Raw genomic sequence first — 24,854 nt, 5'->3', positions numbered from 1 at the left:
TCCAATACCAAAAATCAAATTAGAATCAAAGTCATCCAAGTCATTCAGTAGGTTTCCTGGTATTTTTCTACAGTCAACCATTTCTCTGAAAACTGTAGCTGGCCAAGCCACTGACACTTCAAAGACCTGAACACCGAGTGGCTGAATCACACATTTCTGACTCTTCTGTCTCTCTTAGTTTGCGTCTATATTCCACCCAAAAGCACTACAGCAGCTGCCTGAACCAAAGACACTTTCAGCTTAGAAGATTAAATTGTTATTCAATGCACACATCATAGACTTTAATGGCCAAAGGGGCCAGCCAGGCCATCTACTTTGAACAGCGCAACAGAGACCATTACATTTCATCCAGTACTGCACGCATCCATTTGACTGGTTCAGTTTGAGCAAAGACACTTCTGATCTAAACTGATTTTAAGTGAAGTTCACTTTATGAGTCTGGCCATTGAGCAGGGCAGAGACTTTCTGTTTGCATAACACCTACCATGATACAACTCTGATCCTGAGTAGAGTGCAATATTCTTCTAAAAAAATAAACATTGTGCCATATCTTCTATTATACTGATGTCTTTTTCATTATCCCATGTTCATGAACCATCTTAATTCAAGTTGATGATTATGCGACCAAACATCTTCAACTTGGCGGAAAACTTTCATTTTGACTAGAAACACAGCTTCTCATGATGCTTTCATTGTGGTTGTAATTTTTATTCTAAGAGAAATTGAGAGCTCATACATCTTACTTTTTTCCATCCTAATCACCAAGTCCTGCTCTCCCTCAGCTGATACACACTGATTTCACCATCAAGTCTCTAGCTACTGATCTACTTTTCACCCACCCTAACCCACTTCTAAAGTGTTAGTCTTCCTCTGTTAATAAGTTAGTATTTAGGTATATATTCCTATGTATTTCACAGCTATAATTCACTCTTGACAGTATCCCAACCATTTTTCTACCTGTTTTTCAATCAATTTACCTATATAAACACTTCCGGCTCCTTGTGGGATTGAATTACAGCCATTGATCATAACCTTTGTCCAATTCAAACACTGTAAATCCTTCAGCACTTGAGGGATTTAAACAAATCTCAGCAAACAAATGTGTTAAGGGGTGAAAGTCTTTTTTTTCCTTTCTGTCAACTAGATACCACAGGTAGAAGTTTTGATATTGAGGTAATACCATTACCAAGAGTACAAGCATGAAAAAAAGTGATTCTTCTATGGGTTTTTAAAGGACTTCAAATGGATATGGATTTTAGAATATGCTATATATGCTTTAAAAAACCGTAACAACTGAAGTATCATGATGTGAAATACACCCAAAAGATCCACTCAAATACTGAGACCTCGAATACATCTTTCCAGCTGTTTTTCTGATATGTACTCGGGGAAAACAAGGAAAGCACCTGTAATAGTTTGCGATCAGTAAGCTTACCTGAAAACTCACATACACCACAAACTCCTGGGGAGGGAGCTGGGAAAGGGGTGAGAATCAAAGCAAAAAAAAATCCCCAAACACCTCATGGGTTGAGATAAGAACAGTTCAGTAACCGAAACAAAGTTTTTTAAAAAATTATTATTATTATTATTATTATTATTATTACAGTAATGAAAACGAGAGAGAGGAATAACACCCAAGAGAAAGAAGTGATGCAACTGCTCACCACACAGTGACTGGTGCTCAGCCTGTCCCTGAGCAGCAATTGGTGATTCTCAACCAACTCCCCTCAGTTTATACACTAACCATGACATTCTGCAGTATGGAATATCCCTTTGGCCAGTTTGGGTCAGCTGTCCTGGCTGTGCTCCCTCCCTGGCTTCTTGTGTACCTGGTCACTGGCAGAGCATGGAACATTGAAAAGTCCTTGATTTAGAGTACACCCTGCTCAGCAACAATTAAAACATCAGTGTGTCATCAACACTGTTCTCATACTGAGTCCAAAACACAGCACTGTAACAGCTGTAGGAAGAAAATTGACTCTATTCCAGCTAAAACCTGGATAAATTACATGGGCTAAAGACTGACTGAGATGTTCACCATTTTCAGGGGAATCTCTCAGTCACCTCCATTTGCTCTGCTTTGGCTCATGCTGCCAACCAGTCTGAGTGTGTGCAAACTGGGTCCCTTCTGGAAGAAATTCACACAAAAGGCACATTCTGCACATTCCTCTACCTGCTAATGACCACCCCAGCCATAGCATAAGACAAAAACTAGTCCAAAGTAAACCTCCCAAAACATGCAGAGAAGGAACACAGCACGTTCAGCATCAGGCGTGTGGCTGCATGGATCGGCTCCTATGGTGCCATGGCGGTGGTGGCTGCTCCTGCCATTCCCCTTGCCAGGGCACCACTCCTCACCTCAGCAGAGCACTTTTAGTCACACTCAGTTGGGGAGCTCCTCACCCTTCCTTCTGCTGAACACCCGACAGTGACGCTCTCTTCATCATTAGATCCTGAAAGGCTTTGAAGTCAGAGACTGTTTCACTGTCTTTGAATGCTAGCACTTCACAAGCTTTGGGCCAGCATTCCTTTTGAACCATCCATCTCCAAGCTGAACTGTGGTACATTTGAGATCAGATGTTGGATGGAAAGAAAACTGCTTCCTATATCAGTATGATTGCTGCACAGGGCTATGTTCTGGCACAGTGCAACCCCTCAGAAATGCAACCAAATAGTATCTCCTTTACTGACACAGAATACTGAAGTGTCTTCTCCAGCAAAATTTCAAACTGTAGATGTGCATCTCCTGTTTTTATTCAAGTAGCAAAATATAATAATTTACTTTAAAGATCCACTTAGAAGAGTTGAGACTTGCAAAGAGATCCATCTGCAATGTGCAGAAACATTTTCTCTTCCACTTGTAAAATAGGAATTGGAAGTTTGTGGGGCTTTGGTTTATTTGGCAATTGGGTTTGTTGCTATTTTTTACTATTTCATAATTCTATCAGGGTCCCTTTTGTTTTCAGAATCCTTCTAAGTATAACTTTAATAGCGCTACTACAAGGCAGGAAATGTTTTCAAATGAATTATTTACATATTCCTAGTGATTCTGCCTTTCTAATCTCAAAGAGCTCCATAATCATGAAACAAGTGATTCTTACTGAATTCACAAAGCAGTAAGAGCTTAAAGCTCCTTGGTGTCCAACAGCTCAAATGCAGGATTCTCTTTTGGATTTTTCCATATTATCAATTCCAAAATATTCAGCTTTCAAAGGAAATTCAAAATGGTCAAAATGTGTGAAATACAGTAAATTGCCATTTTCTTCAAATAGCAACAAAAGCATTAATTTCAATCCTTTGCTAGTTACTTGCAACTGTATGCTATAATCTGTACGTTTTTCTGCTATAGTTGTCCTGACGAAAAAAAGGAAAGCAAATACCGTTTAAAGCAATTTGTAGTACTATTAATCAAGTAATGTAAACAGACAGTAATGAAGTACAGCAATAAAGCCCAAAGGCTTTGCCCCATACCTTTATGTTTCTTGCACTTCAGTTTAAGATTTTTCATTCAGAGGATTTGTGTGGTTATATTCTCTTCATTGTAACAAAGACTTATTTTCAAAAAAAATTTTATGCTTGAATTTCTAAAAATAAGTTTATTCTAATGTAGCAATCCATTATAGAATATGTGTGCAAACAACCCATTCCCAACATAGATTTCAAAGCTGAAGCAAAGCTCAGAAAGGAAGAGCTGGAAGTTTAATGTCGATGTGAGCAGGATCAGGGCTGAACCAGAAATTACATTTTCCTTTCGGTGGGAAACACCACCTGCACCCACCACCCTGATGACTTCATTCTTCTCCCAGCTGTTTCACTTAGGAACATAAATCTCATTGCAGGTCTGAAAGAGTTTCACTTCTATTGAAAGAATCCACAATGTCCACTGAGGCACCTCAAACTCAGGTATTCAGTAATGCAAAATCAGAGGACAGTTACCACTTCCAAAGACACTTCAAAACCCTGAAGTTTTTAACCATCTACTACAACCCATGGACTTCCACACGTCAGGTGGGGTGGTGCCAAGAGCTTAACCAGCAGGAGAAACCAAGCCCTTGGCTGTTTGTTACTCCTTGTTCCTTGGGCTCAGGACAACCACTCCGGCAGGACCCAGGCACAGGGTGATCTCCACAACTCCTTGAATATAGGATATGCAAAGGTGTCAAAGGTTTGGTAGTTCACATGAAAAGTCCCTAAATAAAGTAAGGAATACTTCAAGGAAGATAAAAGGAACAGTGAACCTGGTGAATCCTCTTCTAACAAGAAATGACCTGTTATTTTTAAAGCCTGCTGTTTCACTACCACTGTGCAAGTTATGCCCCTTTAAAAATCCACTCTACATATAAGAAACCAAAGATTTACAGTTAGTCCAAACTCTTAACAGTAATCAAAGAGTCTTTAGTCCAGTCACAGTCTTAATAGTCTATATCATCCAATTACTGTAGAGAAAATAAAACCTCTAACACAATATGAACAAAACATTTAACATAATATTATTAGCTACTCACACACTTTCTTGTGTCTATCCCTTGGGTCTTTCTTGTGTCTACCTCTTTCTCTAGTGCTGCATGCACCTTTCCATGGCCCCTGGGGGTCCTGAGACCGACATCACATAGTCAGGGTCCCACATTGCTCATCAGGAGTTGCAGGATGCTGATGGTGGGGACCTTCCTTCTCTCTAGAACCCACCTTGTGTAATATAACACATTTCCAAAAACATTGTACTTGCTGGTCTTTCTTCATTGTCTGGCAATTCCACATTACAGCCAAATAATTATTTATATATAGTGTTGTATTTTTGTTCTTTCTTCTCTTATCCCTAGAAACTTCTTTCGCACAACACTTTAGGTTGTACTTTTTTAAGGATCAGTGCTTGGAACTTGGATGATTTGTTTATACCCATGGAGAGTCTGGCATCTAAAATCATAGGGGAACTCATTCTATACAAAATAACTACTTATTACTTCCTAGCCATTAGCCACAGAAATATATCAGAATCAATATAAACATAGGCAGCACAGCACACAACTGTACAAAGCTAGCCTGTCATTTGAGAGACAAAGTTACAGCTACAACAAAGCTTCAGGTGGGGCAAGGCAAGCTCAGAAAAATGGAGGTCAATGAGTCTTCATGCCAAGGCCTCACAGAGTTGGTACAAGTCCCTGGCAATGACAGTACTGTGTTTATGTGGTTACAGGCTGCACTGGTAGGACGGTCAGTCTCCAGGAAGGGCATAATGTTGTCTTGGAACTCCTTAAGCACAAGGTAAAATAAAACTGAGGCCTTTTAAATCCTTGTGAGGGTACTCAAACAGCATGGTAGAAAATACCAGCTCTGCTTGGAGCTCCCACCCACTGCATGATGGTTGCTGCTGGACTGAAAGCAGTTTGTGTGTTGGGTGACCTGGGCTTTGGGGGAATGGGTGGAAGTTAGGTGACCCAGAGCTTCATTCAGATGGCTGTTTAACTCAGCAGGACACAGGAGGCTCCAGCCACACTCTGACACTGAGGAAACTTTAAAAGGAATATATGAGTCAGTTGGTAGAATATCTTTTTTTTATTACTTTCTTACATACAGGTGTCTAAACTCTGATTATGTTCTCTTCCAAGCATCAAAGCCAGCTCTCTAAATTTAGTGTCAAGGTACAAATTAAGAAGCTGATTTCCCTCAGCTCCTCCTATAGAAGAGACAGACTCCTCCAGAGGGTAATTTTGATCATAAGAACTCCTACTTAATTACCATCCCAATATAGCTAAAAAGAAAATACAAAAAATTTTGCTTTGCAATTTTTTTATTAAGATGATACATAGAAAACTGACCCAAAAGGAGGTAAAAATATTTGAACATTTTGAAAAAAACCAAAAAAGGTAAGTCAGACAAAAATTACCTAATAATTGGGAAGTTTCATCTCCCATCCTTAAACACACCATATAAAACAGCTTCCTAAAGCAGTAAGAATAAATACTGGATGCAATTACAGCTTTTATATTGGTCTTTCTTTTTTTCAGCCTATTCAAAGCACTAAATGCTTCTGTATTCCAGTGAAGTGCATAGTCCTCAGTATAGGGACAAATCCAGCTAAAGAAGGGAAAGAATGAAAGAAAAAATAACACAAATAACAAACAAGTAATGCAGCTGCTTAGTCTTCAGTGAAGTATGCTTCCAGTCCTTCCAGTTCTGTATCAGCTGTTGCATTTGAAGAGGTGGGAGTAGAACTTGAATTTATGCTTTCCTGACTATTATTTTTCGGTTGAGAGTTTCCTGAGTTATTGAATTCCTTCTTCAGTTCTCTACCACCACTCAATAGCTTCTGACTCTCTGTAAAGTACTGATTAGGATGATTCAAAGAAAACCCAATGTCATCAACCTGCACATAAAAGGAAAGGAACACCAAGTTATTACATTTATTTCTAAAAATAATCTTTTTCATATTCAATAACAAATTAATCAACAATTTAATAGGTTCCAATTTTATTGAAGAAAAAAGCATCAGTTTGTATATACTATCTCAGTAAATGTTAGCATGACAGATCTAGTTTCATCAGGATTTTTCTTCCTTCATTGTAGAAATAAAATAACTTTGGCTTATTCAAACATTATTTCACACTGTCTTTACTACAGTAAAGAAAAATAACATCTAAAAACATCTAAAAACACGTAAGTAAAACAGCATCTCTTTAGAGATGCAGGACTATTGAACCTACACCTTAAAAGGGACTTTCCCCCCAAAAGAGGGAGTGAGACAGGTCTAGAGTGAAAATGAAAGTGGAAAATACTACTAGGAGTTGTAGCAACTGCACAGTACAAATTTAGACTTTAAGTATCAGTGTGAAACTGCAAATGGAAACAGGGAGCTTCACTTCTTTCCCTGGTTTCCCCAGTAGGCACAAATGCAATATTTACAAGGGAGTGGCCAAGACAGAAGCCCCACAGATCAAGCTTATCTTTGCTCCATCAGTGCCACCATCAGCATCCTGACTCTAGATGCAGAACCAGTATCACAGAACATTTAGTCTTCAGTGGAAAAAAATACAGAACACTAGCATAAGGTGCAGCATATTCGTATTACTACTTTTACTTAGCAGGTGCATTCTTTCAGCTTTGCAATTATTTGATAAATGAACTTTCAATTAATGCTCATCAAATATTTCAAATCGACAAAGTTTTCAGCTTTAAAAGGAAGCTATTCTGACGTATTCACCACAAACCACAGTTATAACCTTTGTATGTCTTTTGGGAGGCTCAGAAGTTAGAAATGCTTACTTTAAAAGGCGCTTTCACCTCCTATTCAAGGCAACCTGCACCTTTCATCTGCCTATCACTTCCTGTGGATATTCCAGGAACATTTTAGAAAAATACTGCTCTTAAAATACATTGGAAGACTTCCCAAACATGGGGTACAACAAACCATGAAAGACTAAGAGTCATATACAAGTAAATTTCTGCTCCCACTATATTCCTTTTTCCCTGGAAGGGAGGAGCCAATTCAGGCATAATAAGCAACTCTGCACACACACAGAGTCTCCTGAGGACATACTGTGGCTAATTTAATATGCCAAACCCCATCAATTTAAATTTCAGACGCTTGTGAATAATCATAAAGCAGAGGATCAATGTGTGCTCTAAATGGAACCCTGATTAAATGCATTACCACTGCCTAGCTTAGCTCCATTAGAAAATGGCGACATGGATAACAAAATCTAATTCAGACACAAATTAGCAACTGTAGTCAGTGACCTTGCTTGAAAAACCTTAAAAGTAAGTAACAGTCCTAGCACTCTAATTTGGTACTCCAAGGCATAAAGAAAAAAACCAAAAAACCTAACCCAAAGTCATCACTGAATTTCATTTTAGTCTTATCTGGATGAGTTTCATCCAGCCAGCTTTCATCCATGCTCCAATTTTCATTACATGGAAACTAAATTACTTCTTCACATGAAAAAGACTTAAAAAGAAGTGATATAGTGAAAAACTGGCTTTCCTAGTAGAAGCTCTTAATTAGCTCTGGGTTTTTTAACCTTAAAATCTCAGTTCTCTTCAGACCAATTTAAGAGTCACTTTGTAACTCTTAATTTTATTCTAAACTCTTCTCTCCCCAACAGACTGGAATAAGCTGTAGAAGCAGCTCATTGTATGAATGGAGCCTACAACCATGCTTTCAGAGGTGATTGATGGTATTTGTGGGTTTTAATTTGTAGGTTCTTAAAAGCTATTTACGGCTTGTTAGTTAAAACTGTTGTATGACTCCATGTATCATTTTTCCTTTTCAAACTTAAATGCTACTAAAATAAAACTCTACCAGATGAAGCTTAGACAACTCCTAATTAAAAGAATTCCATCCATTCAAACCATCACCTTTTTGTGAGAGCCTAAAAAGAGAAAGGGGAAGATTTGTTCATTATCTTCATTTGTGATATAGTGATATAAAAACAATTCTGTTCTCCAATTTTCAACAGGGTTCAGTGAGCATTTCTCTGAATAAAAATATTCTGCTGTGGCTGGGAATTCACAAAAAATTTGAACACAAAAGTGGAAGTTTTTTCTACATTAGACTGATGATACTACTTTACCTAAGTTTTACAATGTTTTTAAGTAATATAGATCAAAGCGCATTCATTTTAAAAGCCTCATCATTAACTTAGCAGTAAGTTAGCTGAGACTTACTACCAGAAATAGAGAAAGTAGATTTCTCTAACAGCTTTGCCAATTCACACCTGTAAATCTATCTGGAATCCACCATACCCAAAGAAAAATGTATTTTCTGTGCAGTAAAAGCTTAAGCTTTTAACATGCAAAAGCTTTGAAACTTTAATCTTTTAAACAAGCAAAAAGACCTGCCACTTCAGACACAACTGTATAATCCATCTAAGTAGGTGATATTAACATACTAACACAAGACTTTTTTTGGATTCAGCACATTTTGCACACACTGGTTCTCATACAAACTCCAGTTTAGTATTCCTGCTATAGGAAATATTGTTTTGAAAATCCTGAAATAATAATTTTGCAGCTATAACATCTTGGGGTTTTAACCAAGAACTTTTAAAATGACAGCTGATAATGCTACAGCTGATATTACAGAAAAACCATGTTGAGCAATCATGGTGCTACAGCTTTCCTTTCTCAGACTAACTGAAGAGTTAACAAATTGCCTACGTGTTTATTAGTTCCTGCCTGAAGACAATGCACTGGACCACACAAATGATGTCTGCTTTTGTTCTGTGGTTGTGAAACAGTGAAACCAAAGTTCAGGAGAGCTGTAGATTGAAGTTAGTAAGGCCAGGTTACACAGAGCATCAGCTTTTTGTTAGCCTCTGCTATTTGAACCAGTAGCACTGAAGTGCAAGGACACAACCCCCATCTCCCACCCCCTAAAAAATACATCTAAACATTTTCACTCTAGTCCAGCTGCATGTATTAGCATAGTTTTAGTGCCAAGTACTAGACTACTGAAGCTGACCCTGTGAACTCAGAGTAATAAAATAAGTCTCTGTTACAAAGTCATTCATAGTCAATCTAACCCACATACACACCATAACTTGCAGGCAACACCAGCAGCTCTTCCCAACATATATCAAACACTTTCTTGGTAAAATTTTTACATAGTTTAAGTTAAAATTCTCCATGTGAGCAAGTCCATTATTTCCATGAAAATTTTACGTAAGATTGTGCCCCTGCTCAAAGAAACAATCAATGTTACGCTAATTGATTCTTCTGAAACTTCCTTCACTGAAAAACTCTGCTAGTGATATACAGGAAAGCAAAGGTTTGATTGAAAACAAAGGTCACCAGCTTCAAGACATCTTTTACCACCCCACAGAAAAACATTAAAAATTAATAAAGCATATCATTGTAGAATAGACAAATCAGTCCAAGCAGGCTGGTAAGTTGAGCAGCTACACTCTGTAAAAAAAATTCCCATCATAAGCATGTGCCATTCAAACTACAGTTGGTGTCTGTGTATTCTGCTTTCTCTCATTGAAATAATATCAAGAGCAAAGCAGAAAGATAATTCTGAGTGCAAGCAGCAAAGACAGATATTTATATTACCACAAAATTGATAAAAAATAATGCTTTTCTGGAATTTCCTATAGAAGAATGGAAAGACAGCTTTCCTAAAATGCACAGTACTGATTTATCTTTTGATGAATGTTGACCTTGGGGTCTGTAGTCATCCTGGGTAAATATTATTTCTACTGACATGAGCTTACACAGGGCGAGTGTTACCTAGATTTAAAATTGTCATTATTTTTAATAAATAATGTTCTCATATTTTCTAAGACTGTTAGACAAAGTGTTCCTCTCAAAATACAGCTGCCAAAACAACACTGGACACAGGCTCAGGGTACACCTTTGCTATACATTCATACATATGACTGCTGAAAATATGTGAAGACAACCAGTTCCACTTAGATCAACTGTGAAAACTGGTAAGAACAAAAAAGTCAGTGGTCACTGCCTCTGGGGTGGGGCATCTAATCCTCATCCATATCCTTCATAAGGCTGTCCCATAGTCTGCTGTTTGAAAGGGATGTTTACATTTTTTGGTTTGTGAAGAGAACAAAGCTATAAGAACAGCTATGCTTCATTGGGTTGGTTTTTTTTACAACAAGGAATCTTGAACCCCTGCAAAAGCTGGTTCTTTAAATCAAGAAATTACACAGGAGATGGAGTGTGGCCATTTGTTATCTTAAAATCTTTTGGAGAAAACAGTAAGATAACTTTGCTTACAATTAAGCAAATGGAAAAGCTCTGAAAATGTTCATTTTGATTTAAAAAAATAATCCCACGTGACAACAAATGTGAAAAAATACCAAGTAAAAATTAACAATAAGAACCATGCAAATGCTAGGAGATTAAGTTAAGAGGTTTTAGATTCTTTCTGTTTATTTTTTAAGGTGTATCTAAACACATCAAACTTGCACAATGCGTTAAAGCCTACAAATTTGATTAAAAGCAGGATATTGAAAAAGCTAAATGACTTGAAATAGATAAGATTCCGCAATATTGACCTTTTCAGGAAGATAGCATAACATTTTACATCTTGTAATGTTGAGGGTATTAATAAAATCAATATATAAATGCAGAAAATGGCAAAAGAATGTTTCAAATTGCTGAAAAGAAAACTAACAAGGCAAAACAGCTAATGCTGGATGTGCAAACAGAAAATAGTCTCTGGGCTTCACTCCTGAGTTCCAAAGCCTTCTGCAAAGACAAAGTTGGTGATAACAGCTGAACAAAGAATAGTGGCTACTCACATCATGCGTGAACTCGAAGTACTTCTGACAGGCCAGCTGGTAATGCATGCCCTTCACCAGCTCCAGGATCTACACGGAGGGAGAGGAACATGACAGTCACAAGTAGCACACATACATCTTATTGATACTTTCAACAACAAGGAATTCCTTAACAGCCTTGTACAACAGCTCATGGACATTTGCAGCACATGACATCTGTGAATCCTTCTAATAGCTGACAACATTTAAAAATGCCCTGGCTACATTAAAAACAAGATGAAACCACAAGAAGTTACGCCTGACCCTTAAAATGTAATTTCAATACTCTTAACTTCAAGAGTAAGTTGAATCTATATTTTGGTAATATAATTGTGACAGTTATTGTCAAACTATCATATTGCAACATCTCTTCCATAATTGCAGACATAAATCTAGTAATTCAAGTGGTTGAAGCATGAAGCAATCAAGGACACGATTTGTATTTTTATTTTCCACATTACCAGTTCATGCAGATGCACAGTAAAATACTACTGTGCTCCCATCAAGAAAATTTAATGCAAATCCTTTAGACAAGTATCTGTGAGAGGGGAATGCTTTTACCTTCAATCAGATTTGCCCTTTTTGAAATGAAGCTATTTCTAGTCAAGCTCAGCAGAATATGTGAGTGAATAGGCTGTTTTGAACACGTATTAGGAAAATCATGCCATCTTTTGTAAATACAATTTGCTTTCCAATTCTACTTCAGGTAATCTCTTCTGTGCTGCATAAAGTCCCATTCTTATCACCAGAATGCAATGCTGGTTGAAATATTTTAAAGTTTCATTACCTCCTCCCTCCTTTATATAATCAAAATGTATGCTCTCTCTGCTTATCAAACAGAGAAAATTGCTGGAATTAAGAGACAGCCTCAGTGGAAGGAAAAATAGTTTTCAAGAAATGTTAATTTCAAGCCATTTCCCAAGGTTGACCTTTGCGTCAAACACAGCAATATACAGCTTAAATCCCTGCTGTACTCATTATTGGATGCTGCCATGTATTTATTGACAGGTATATAAATAAATTACATTTGCTGAATGGATAAAAACAGCAACACACTGCCAGGAAAGTACTTAGTCCCATTATTTCTCTGTAATAGCCCAACTGATTACATTTCTATCCCTCTTGCCACCTCCTGTTAAACATTCGGTAAAAGAGAAAGGCCAAGGGCAACTAGGCAATGGAGTCTGAAATCTGGCACTATCTGTGTACATACATATATTTCTGGGTTTTTTCTCCTCTCTCCTTGAAATTGACTGAACAAATTAGTAGTTAAGGATTGAAAAAACTCATCTATTCTAAACACTTCCATTTCATATTGCCTTACACCTTCTTGTTTGTTCCATACAATGCCATGCAAAAGAGGTATCTTTATTTTGAAGAAAATGCTAATAACCATGTAATATGTGTATACTTTCTTAAAAAGTATTTTTCACCTAATATGGAGTAATTATCAGAAGACCTATTCATCTGTTGGTTAGTTAAAAGAAACATTCATAATATTCTGTAGCATTCAGGCCTGTCTAACCTTAATTTTCCAGTTGAAATAAGTCAGATAATTCAATCTAGTTCATAAATACTTACGGTTTTCTCAAAATTCTTCTTTGTTTAATCAAGATTACAAGTAATAAAATTATATAAATAAAAAGTTTTCTAAATTTAGGTGTAAATACATTCTAAATCTCAGAACCTTAAGTGAGCAAACAAACTCAGGCATGCACAAATTCTTAGTATAAACCCCAAAAGATTAAAAGCACCAAGGCTCTCATAACTTCAGGAAACTTTTTGAAAGAGATGATCAGTTAAGAGTCTAGGAGACATTCCACATCTTGTCTAACTTTTGAATTGCAGACCACAGTTACAGATGCTTTTTGTATCAATGATGCCATTGTTCAACTACTCTGAAAAGCAGAAAAGACAAGGATTACCAAAGCTAGCTTTTAATTAACTAATTCACAACAACTGAGAGGATGAGAGATCGAGCTGCTGCTATCTTCTCTGACAGTTCAGCAGGAAAATGTTAACTTCAAGTGGCAGATACCAGATGAGGGATTGCTGACTGACAGTGCACAGATGATGACAGAATAAAGGGGCACTTACAAATAAATTCCAGTTCTGAGCAAACTTTTGGAAATCAAGCTCATCCTTGGCAAAAACTTTACCCACCTTTAAGGTGGAGACGAGGACTTCATTGAGTCGATGCTGCTGACATATGAAAGCCATAAGGGTCATGTTATCAGAGCTGGCCTCTAATTCTTAAAAGAGCAGCCATGTTATTTCACAACATCTCAGTCTTCATTGCCCAGCTACTCTGTCGTTTCACCACGGAACTACTGTCCCACTCCCTTGAAAATCCCTATCAGATCTCTTACAGGCTACTATTAAGTGACCACACAGATTTTTCTGCTGTTCTGCTATGAAGACATATCTTGGAGAACTGCTGTGAGAGAAACCTATATCAGCATTCTCCAGTGTACTTTGGTAACTGGGTGTTCATGCTACTTCTCTTCCTGACATTGATAGAGTGCTCCAGAGACCAGATGCTCACCAGAACATTCCAGAGAGCTTCATCCAGTTTGTAATATTTATCAATGTACGTGATTGTACTGGTAGCCATCATTTCACTCCTGCTCCTTTACACCATGTGACCTCCCCAGCTTCGAATGGTTGGCCAATTTCAGCGAAATTTGACAAGTAGAGATGAAAAAGCTAAAGGCTGATTAAAAGTTGTGGTTGGCTAGAAAAGCCAGACCAATATTTGTTGCTCATCCAGAAGAAAAGAAAAAAAGCAGTTATAATTCAGCTCCTACTCATTCCAGGAGGCAGCCACAAGGCAGATAAAGAGTAAGCCCGATAGTTAGTACATCTGTAAGTTTAAACTGGCCACGTCATGGGGGACCAGGTTCACCTTCTGCATACATGAAAGGGAGGAGGAATAAGGGGCACATTTAACATATTTAAAGAAGATTTAGTAGCTTTATTAGCTTTAGTAGATGAACTTGATTTATCAGGGAACGATTTGCTAAGAGAGGAAACAAAAAAGGTTAAACACTGCAAGAGAATGTAGCCCAGCTAGAAAGGAGTCCCCTGTGTGAGAGAAACTAACAATCCTCTATTAAAATAAAACAGATTTACCATCCATAATAAATATTATCTTTTCTACTACATTTGTGTCCATAAGGAAAGCAAACTTGCAGCTGTTTTTCCCTAGTATTTTCCAGAAACAGACCTCCACTCAAAGCTCAATCCCCAGCAGCAATCTTTTGCCTCTACATACATTAAGACATTTACACTGCATTGCTTTATTGTGTAAGTAAAGGTACATACTCAAGGACTTTTCCTGTTAGTCCTTATGTGCCTTTTTCTTCACTGCCATCTGCAACTTGCTTTTCTGATGTTGCTCTACTGACTGCTAATGAGGCTGAGATGATGTTTGGCAGCTGTATGCAGCCACCTGCTTTTATAGATCCTCAGCACTCCAAGTAAAGATGCTGCATAGCAGGATAGTTTGGGCTCTATAATTATCCACTGTTATTTTTAACTTACTCAAAGTCAGTTTGGGTTTGGGTTTTTTACATTGTGGAATTAACTTATCATGAAAATCTTTCTACTATAGACTCAGTTATGTATGCCTAATTTCTAACTTTCCCTGAAAAGTTTCTTTAGCTGCAAGGGAAAATATTTTTACAGCCAGCAATAATCTAAAACTTTTAAAATATTAGATCAACAGGGAGAGTGTGAGGATTTTTTTTCACTGTGGTGGTCTTGGGCTGGGTTTTTTTGCAGGTTTGGCAGTTTTTTGTTCGGTGTTTTGATGGGATTTTTTTTCATTAATAGAAACATATAGCCATATCAGAGGCCTAAGACAGACTGGCTTATTTATTTCCATCTCTGTGAATAATCTCCAACCTATCAAAACACTAAATCTGTTGAAGAAGTTCAGTGAGTGGCTTATTCAAAACCTTAAATTTAACCCAGTTATAGGAAAAAGATTTTTAAATTAAGAGAAAAATTCTACTTGAAAGAACAAACCTTCTTCTGAAGTTATCTGCTGTTCACCTACATAAGCTTTTACTCCTAATAGAAAAGCAAAAAGAATTAGTCTAGGCTCTCTGTTTCTCCTGTTTGTAGAACCAGAAATTTTTACCACTTTTTGCTTTTGCTATTGTGATTGACGTGATTTGGGAAAAAGATAATTTCTCCAAGAAAACTTTCTGAAACAAATAATAGATATTTTGAAATAACTAATTCAAAGCCTATCATTTCTATCTCCCTATATATGAGATGTGCAGGCAATACATTCCAGTGCATTTAGTACAACACCACAACAGATGTATTTATCACAGAATCATAGAATGGTTTGAGCTGGAAGGGACCTTAAAGATCATCTAGTTCCAACCCACCTGCCATGAATGGAGACACCTTTCACTAGACCAGATTGCTCAATGTCCCATCCAACCTGGCCTTGAACACTTCCAGGGATGGGATATCTACAATTTCTCTGGACAACCTGTTCCAGTGCCTCACCACCCTCACAGTAAAGGAATTCTTCCTTATATCTCATCTAAATCTCCTCTCTTTCAGTTTGAAGTCATTCCCCCTTGTCCTGTCACTACATGCACTTGTTCAGTGTCTCATATATAAAAACATATCTTAACATCTACTTTAATCTTTATAGTCTTCAAATGGATTAGCTGTTATCAAACCTGATTTCATTACGATTTTACCTAATTAGCAGTATACCAGAGAGCGAAATGAAAACTTGTATACTGTAAATTCAAATGCTATGCTTACACATTCACACATTAGATGCTCAGCTAATGCTTCTTTCTCCAAGAACTATTTTTAAAACAAACCAGAAAAGCTACTATCACACATAAAGATATAGACTAGCCTAAGGAAAATGTGAAATAAATACAAGTTAAATAATTCAGTTCTTGGAATAAACATAAGGATTAGATCTCTGCTTTAAGCACTATGATAACTAGGCAAGACCTTTAAGTCATATGCTGCATTACTTTGAGACAATTACTTCAGCAGATACAATCCCAGACAAGATACAGCCTCAGAAATCTAGACTGGAACAACAGGTTGGGTCCAGATACTTCACAGCAAGCAGATTCACATATTCAAATGCTTTGATCACTTTTGTCATTACTACAAAATGAATGCAATGAAGCAGTCTAATGCTCAGACTGGCTACTTAAGTCACGTGAGGTCTGGCAGTATTTGCTCTGTACCATCATCAGAAGGTCCAGCTTTCCCTTTTCACCCCTAATCCTGCAAAAAGCCCTTAAAGATGGGGTTTGTTCTTACCACACACCGATCAAATGCTTTATCTGTATTGGAAAAACTCAGGAATTCTTATGAACCTTAAAGGAAAGGGTGCATGTCAAGAGTATGGACGGCCCTAGAAACAGAAGGCTGAGAACAACACTATAAAACTGAGCATCTTGGGTAAAACCACAGCCTTAGGGCTGGACACTATCCCACACCGTGGCTCATATAATAGCTGTGAGGAACAAGCTTCAAAGACAAGGAAGCAGCTTGTTTATGGGCTTGAAGGGAAGACATGTGAGTACTCTAAACCAAAATATGAAAATCCCAGTGGGGGACCAATTCATAAGTGCATAGCTAAGTTCAAAATAGATGTTTCTATTATGCAAAAATTATGCATCATCCCAAAGATTTTGAAACAGAGCAAGGAACAAGCATAAGAGGTCCCGAGCCCCAGAAAAAACATACCATTTATTAAAATACATAGCTGAAAGGTCAAGCTCTGAACCATTCATTAAAAACAGGTATCTACCAGTTTGTAAGGGAGCTCTTGTTGGACCTGGAGTTAACAGAAAGTCTAAGAGTCAAAGGGTATGGTTTGAGTGAATGTCAATCTTGAGATCAAGCTACTGGAAATGTAGTTACATGAAAGCACTGAAAGATTAGTAAACCATCCACCCCTAACATCTATTCACAGAGCTAAAGGAAAAAAAACATTTCTGATACTCAGCAACTGTCATCAGCATCAGAGAAGACTACTAAAAGCCACGGTCTGGACTGAAGGATCCTGAACTATTATTAGTCACACAAACATTACTGGACCATGCAAACAGAGCAACAAGGAGGGGCAGCAATAATGACAACTTGGAGACAGATGGGAACTAATTTTATTCCTCTTCTACTGGCTATCTCAAAGACTGTCTGATTAATTTCTGAGAACCCAGGTATAGCCAACATTTTATTTTCTTTTTATTAGGTTTGCATGGAGGGTGTACTGTTTCATGGGTTTTTTGGTTTAACACTAGGAGTGGACACTGAAGAGCCCTTTATCCTAATCACACTTAAACCATGTCAAAGTCATGGACAGGACAACATCCATTTCTGAGCAAAGAAGATGTTTATGGAGACAGTTTTTCTTAGTCGCTTTTGATAAGAAAAGATAAGACTCCTAGTGAATCCGAATTCTACTTTGCAAAAGAAAAACAAACAAAAAACCCTAAACACATACACAGAAATAAAATCACAATTCACATTAAATAAGGAACTACATTAAATATAAAGATACTGCCTTAGTGTGCAAATTCGCTGAAGAAAAAACCTCTACTAAATCCAACCCACACATATAGCAAGGCATCTAAGCCAGTAAATCCTCACCAATCTTTCCAATGATTAGCAGGATAAAAATCCCAGACCAGCATCAATTCTTGATGCATATATAAGGAAAAAAAGCCAAAGGATAGTATCTCTAGGGCTTGTCAGATATATAGATGCTTACTGATATAAACCAGGAGAAAATAGGGGAAAAAAAAGAAAAAAGGAAAAACATTCCTAGGGAAAAACATGGGTATTTCAAGAATTTGTCAAGAATTACTACCAGTGAACAATAAAGTCTTTAAAACTATTCTCTTTTAATTTGTATCTTAATTAATCCTTCCAAGGGAGAGTCCTTTAAGTGGAACTTTCACATTCTTTTCTATCTAGTGCAATAATTTGTTGCTGCCTGACAAGTAGTGGTGACATTCCATATGAACTAAAGACAACAACTTAAAGCAGGTTTTTCCTATGGATCTCAAGCAGGTTCCAGACAGTTAATACACAGAACTCGTTGGTCTCAGCTTAAATATCACCAGTACATCTTCCTTCAATGAAAATGACGACAACCTCTTACTACCTTAAGCTCTTGCTAGAGCAAGCAGTGGGAGTCACAGTTCTTCAGGACACATCTGAAAGTACCAATTCCTACATTGTTTTTGCTATGTAAGATAGATTTTCAATTTAAGTTTCCATTTTTTAAAAGATGATAAAAATTTCTGCTTAATTTCATTCAGTGTTTTATGTGCTTTTGTTGTTCAGAGGAAGTTAGCACAACAGTTAATGAGGAATGTATGGGTTTTAGAAGTTTCTTATAGAAAAGAATTACATTTGTGTACTGACTACACAGTAGTCATCCACAAGTCACTGCACGAATAAAATAAATTCACTAAAACACTCACAGATTCATTTAAACTTCTTTTCTAATCACAGTGCAGTAAAACAACATATAAAAAAATTCTGCATCATATCCACTATAGTAATAAACCTACTCATAATATTAAACAATAGAAGGTGGTGACTATAATCATCATATCAGTGGGAGCACTGCAGCCAGAAAGCCAAAATTCTGGTATAAACCTTTTATAAGAAGAAATATTTCACAATACACACTGACAAATTGCATATGGTATTCCGACATGACGAGAAAGTAAAATTGAAAAGCAGTGCCTTATTAATGAAAGTGTCAAGCAAAATATGCCTTACCTGAGTTATTCCACTGGGAGGGATCTTGTATGACTGCAGCTTTTGCTTCAGTAGCTCAGGATCACTGTGGCGGAATGGGCACCCTGACAGTAAAAAATAAGCAAACTCACAAACAAGGCTGTTTACTCAGGAGTTAGTGCAGTAAGGCACTCAAGAGACCAGCTAAGCTGTTCCTAATTGTCTAACAGCTTATTAATAGGAAAGTTAATTACCCATGTGTACAATTGCTTACTTTTTTTTTCTTTAAATAATTACTCTACTGCAGAGTTATCAGGGCACCACAGGCTCAAGAGTCACATAAAATACCCCACCATAAACAGGCCACAATTCTCATTCACTGACAGGAAAAGGGTTTAAGTTAGTTCCTTACTAACAATGATAGCATTGGTACATTTAATAGCTGTGGAAAAAACTCAAGAAAATAAAAGTAATGAGAGACAACTGGTCTTTAAAAGCATAGTCCATTGTAAAAATATCCCTTTATAAGTACCTTAGAAAGTTCCACCACCTAAGTAACGGCGGAAGTTTTTTGTCCCAGAGTGAGTTTTGAGACACAACTGAATGAATGACTTAGTACTAGCATAACAGTGAAGCCAGCACAGGTTTCCCATGTTTAGTCATACAGCTGTAGGAGCTTTTAAAATACCCTAGCAAACTTCAGACTTCCTGTACGATTGATCCATATTTCAGAACACCTCTACCTGGTCATTTCTTAAAGCATCTGCACATTTAAAGTCTCCTTGAACTGCATGACACAATGAATATAAAAACAGCAGTTATCAAGTCTGATCTAAAGAGAACAATTCAAGACCACTGTGGTCTGGAAATTAAATACGTAATTTAAGAGACTACAGGAGGGAATAACTTCTCTAGCCAAAGGATTCTGATGTTTGTAAACACTTGGGGTTTTTCCCCTTAAGGAACTCACCATGATAATCCCCTTGACTTGGTGGATTGGACATGATAATCTTCATGCAGCTGTATGGGGTATAATCAGTCCTCTTTCCTTCTTTCCCATAGCTGTGGCGAATGCTGTAAGCATATCCTTTGTCAAACTGAATAAAAACAGAAGAATAAATTCGTACACATTGGGTCAGTAATTCTATCTGCTCTGCAAATAGAAATGCTGAATAACAAAATATATTTTCCAAACATACTCAAACTGAGGAAAATGAAAACCTATTTGCTTGCTGCTAGCTTTGGGGTTTATATTACATGAACTTGAATTTGTACATATACATGTTTTACAGACACATCACAAGAGAAGTGAGTAACTGCATTGATTTAAGGTCTTTTCAGCTGATTCTGTAATGGCTTTAAAGATAAGATGATATAAAGAGGAAAATTTTGAACCCCACAATATTATTAAATGGAGAAAACATGGTAATTTAAAATCTTTCACAAATGTCCATACATTGATTGCCTGATCAGGGAAAAAAAAAATAGAAATACAGATTTCTTTACTCAGGTTCACATTCTTGTTCTTCCAATGTATAATGCTACACCTATACTTTGCTTCAGCACTGAAGTTCAATTCTTCAAATTCTAAAATTAAGTATACTTTGCTTGTATAAAAAAAGATTTTCTCTTTTGTCTACCAATAGACTATCAACTCCTCCAATAAAATGAAATCTTCTGAAGTAATATAGATGTAGTCAAACATTTATCTTGACAGCTGAGCACAAAGCTATCAATATATCATTTTAGATAAGTCCTATGGAGACCATTCAATTACATGACTTCACATCATTTTTTTACATGGTAAGAGGTGACCCATAGTAGAATCAGATTACTTAATATACAGATTCCATTAAATTGCATTAGCTACAATAAGACATCAAGGAACATTTGTTCAAATGCCATACTTCCAGTTCTAAAAACCACAAATATGATAAAATAATGAAGCATCATATTTATAATTACACCTCTTTGGTCTCTCTTTGCCTCAAAAAAGAGCTATGACAGTACATAAAAGGAAAAACTCTGCTCTTGCTCAATTCAAAATTATAGCATTAATCTTAAATTCTACATCTAAGTACAGACAATTCCCATAAGAATTTAAGTTTTCTTCTCAAAAACCACTTTAAATTAATTTTTTACTCTGACTCTGGTATTTTCCTAATAGAAGACAACGTAATATATTGAGAAAAATCATTCAAACATACAACTGCTAACACTACTACTGCAAGGATATTCTCATTTCTACCGATAAAAGCAGTTCCCTATTTGGCCTGTGGATGTCCAAATAGTACTTCAGAATATTCATATACCTATGAAATCTCCTGACTGGACTAAAGATGACAAAAACAAAATAGAAACAAAAATGTATTTTTCTTCATATAAAACACTTCAATGTTTTTGAAAATATAGTCTCTTGAAACTCTGTAACATAATATGCAAATATACATGATAAATGTGTATAAAAATACACACAAACTTTGAGAATAAAATCCTAAATTGCACCTGACTCAAACAGTAAAAAAAAAACTTATCCATCAAGATGCTGCTCACAACCAAGTCAATGCACGAAGAAGACTAAAATTCAGCACTTACCCCTAATAAGGCTTAAGACAGCCAAAGCTCTGAACAAACATTGACTAATTAATCCATACTGTGCACTTGGCAAAGTGACTTTACTCTACTTTAAAAGACTTTTTAAAAAGCAGGAAAGGAAAGAAAAGAGAGACAACAGCATTTTGTTTTCCAGCATAGCCACAGGCAGGATCAAGCGGGTGGGAATACTCCTTCCTATCTAGCCAACCTTTCTGCTCAGGAGATAAAAGAACTGGTTGGTTGAATAGCAAATAAACACTACTTTTTCTAGCAACAGAGTTGGGCTTACCAACTCATCATTAGAGAGAACTCTCTAGGTGTGTGCACACACTCGGAAAGGCCAGGGAACAGCTCCCCACCCCTTTGCAGGGCCCCAGCAGCTGCTGGCCAAGTCCTGCTGCTGCCCCTGTTGGAGCAGCAAGTGGTTTGGTTATCCTGAAAAACAGCAAAGATCAAATACAAAGACGTGTGCATTTTAATTTCCAATCTCTGCATGAACCTGTTAAACTGAAGATGGAATCTGTGATCCTGTAGCCACCTATTCTTCTACCCAAAAGCTCTGGAATTTTTCCTCCTTTTCAAAAGATGAATTAAAGCACATTTCCATCTTCTTAACAAAGGATGTTTGAGCAAACAATTAAGTTACACTAAATTTTTTTCTTTCAAGGGTAAAGCAAATTGTGATCGCTTCAGGATGCACTGCTTAGTTTCCTAGAAAATTAACACCCCTCTTTAACAGTTATGTATACTAAAATCTTGAGCTGTACTTTTCACATCACTTGCCTTAATGCCCACAGAAATTACTTTTAGTACTTAACTCAGTACTTTATGCTGAGAACCAGCTCTTGCAGTAAACAGAAACAACAGCTACATAATAACACAACACGGCCTTGGGACAGGCTGCATCTTTTCTCATTGCTTTCTTGTAATCCTGTTTGGTTCCCAAGAGTTTTTGCAGTGGCAGATGGCAGAGAATAACACAGCTACGTGGTGCAAGTTGGCACATGTGCAGTTACATGCTTCACTGAGAGCTCTCTCATCCTTGTGATTCAGCTTTTCTTATCATTGATCACAGAAACGGGATTTTAGCACGGCCAATATCTGACAGGCTGCGTGGTCATCCTCAGCAGGAAGAAACCATGAACTGCGGCATTTCATTATAGAAAACACATCCTGCAGAACAACCTTCTTTGTACACTGGGGAATGAACTCCATGGTCTGCCTCATTCTTTCCTAATATCATTACTCTAGGATGTGCATAAAGGAAAAAAAACACAAGGAGCAACCCCTTTTGCTAGAAAAATCACCAAGGTAAAATTAGACATGTTTGAAATCTGCAGAAACAAGAAGGCAGAGCGATCTGTTCCTTCCTGTTTATTCTAACACCTCAAATTGAAGTGGCTCAATTTAAGTTCCTTGAAAAAAATAAATTATACACAGTACATATCATGCATGTAGGTGTTTGCAGGGTCATTCTAACTTCTTATAAATTGCTTGGTTTTAAACTATTTTAGAGAAACAGCTTTAAAACCTGTAAAACTACTATTACCATCTATTCTAACTGCAATCTACTAAAAGGGCATTATGGCAACAACCTGTAAAAGGTCAGACTCAAATTAAGTGATTTGAAAAATCACCAAAAATTTTTGGTGATTTTTATAAGAACTTTTGAGTTCTTATACTGGGATATGAACCCAGATATGAAGTTGCTAAACAGTAACGAAGCTGCAGGAACAAGTACATTTCCATTGTACTCTGCATGACAGTTTTCACTGAGATGAAACTAAAGAATACAAAACCAAAAAATGATTCATCAAAAATCTGGGCATGTTCTACAGATCCCACCATAGTCTGTGCTAACTATCAACAGAAACTGCCAAAGTTACTATGAAACAGTAATACTGAAGCAAGACCATTACATTATTGAGATTACCTACTGCTGGTCACACTTGACAGCAAGGACTCTCTGCAAGTTTTTAACTGTAAGCCCACATCAGGACTATCTCACTTACTTTGCCTCTATTTAACTCTCTGAGCTTTATAAAATCTGCAACTCATTTATAATTTATGTGTGAGGTGAATGGGCCACGGCTTTGGCAAGGGAGAAGGAGATTAAGAAATATGTCTCGTTTAAGCAATGAACTGATTCACACTGAAGCCAAGAAGCTGAGGCAAAGGCAGCCCTATCAAAAATTGTCACTCGGATCTTGGAACGTGCAAGTCTAGGCATTAGCAGCAGTGTCAATTTTTGTTTCAAAAAACTGCCAGTCAACTCTCCAAGCTTTAACCTGATCACTGAAGACAAAGTTTTTAAGGACTTCTCTTTCCTTTAGGCATGGCTGTAGGATGCTCGTGACATCATCAGCAGAGCACTTCAGACCAGACAGGTGGGCGGTTTTGAGGTTTTATGCACCAGTGTTTGTTGTAATAAACTGATATGTCCACTGTATGATACTGAATATACTAAAGATGACACCGGCTATCCTGGTGACACTGAGGCTTTCTTAGACAACTTCTCCCTATAAGAAACAAAGCTCTTAGTACTGACAAGTGGGACAAAACCTGTAGTCCAAAGCCAGAATCAAGGAGGCTTGGGAGACAGTTCACTTGGTATAGGTAAGTGTACTGTAGCAAAGAACTTATATTTTGCTTTTATGTGGTACATTCACAAGAATATCAGGGTACTGCAGATTAATTTGCCTAATAAATGTTAGTTAAGACACACGTACTATACTAGATACACTTCACTAGAAGATATACAAGTTACAAATTATAGTGTAAATAAAAAGGGACAGATATAGATACAGATATCTAAAAGCTGTAAATTTGCAACTGGTATAGCCTAATACCAGATTACCATGTTCCAGATAGGAACTTCAGGAAAACCTATTTTCAACAAGTTCTGATCATATAAATGCATACAAGATCTTTAGACATGGAATGAGGATGTACCTCAAAGGGACCATTTGGCAGGTGTATGTTCTCCTTTGAAGGAAAGTTTTCAGTGGACAAAGCAGGAAAGCATGGGTCATGTCTGCCACGTAATTATCAGTTTGATATAACAGAATATACTTTCAAAAGAGAACTACAAGAAATGACATTCCCCAGTCGCTCCAGCCACTGAACAATGGGCATCATGTCATCATTGACCATTACCTTCCTTGTATCACTTGCCATATTTGCAGATTAGTATCTGTAAATAGAAATAGGTGCCCCATAAAATTTGTTATCAAATCT

General features: G+C 37.1%; 1 protein-coding gene across 2 annotated transcripts in view; it reads right to left on the bottom strand.

The window, feature by feature from the left end:
- Positions 1 to 5,770: 5,770 nt before the first annotated feature.
- PRIM2 (DNA primase subunit 2) overlaps positions 5,771 to 24,854 on the bottom strand; it is a 103,760-nt gene continuing 84,676 nt past the window's right edge. For both annotated transcript variants that reach the window (XM_042016956.1, XM_042016957.1), the window contains 4 exons: positions 19,993 to 20,119; positions 19,065 to 19,147; positions 11,256 to 11,324; positions 5,771 to 6,364 (listed from right to left, as the gene is read on the bottom strand). In XM_042016956.1, coding sequence (XP_041872890.1) covers positions 6,137 to 6,364; positions 11,256 to 11,324; positions 19,065 to 19,147; positions 19,993 to 20,119 — 507 coding nt within the window. In that variant the 3' untranslated portion in view covers positions 5,771 to 6,136. The remainder of the gene's footprint in view (positions 6,365 to 11,255; positions 11,325 to 19,064; positions 19,148 to 19,992; positions 20,120 to 24,854) is intronic.

This window comes from Corvus kubaryi, unplaced genomic scaffold, assembly GCF_017639235.1.
Source record: "Corvus kubaryi isolate FWS band 111438036 unplaced genomic scaffold, C.kubaryi_AGA036_p1.0 split3-73, whole genome shotgun sequence".
In the NCBI taxonomy this organism is placed as follows: domain Eukaryota; kingdom Metazoa; phylum Chordata; class Aves; order Passeriformes; family Corvidae; genus Corvus; species Corvus kubaryi.
Note: the sequence above shows the minus strand (reverse complement) of the source record. Positions and strands in the feature narration are given on the sequence as shown.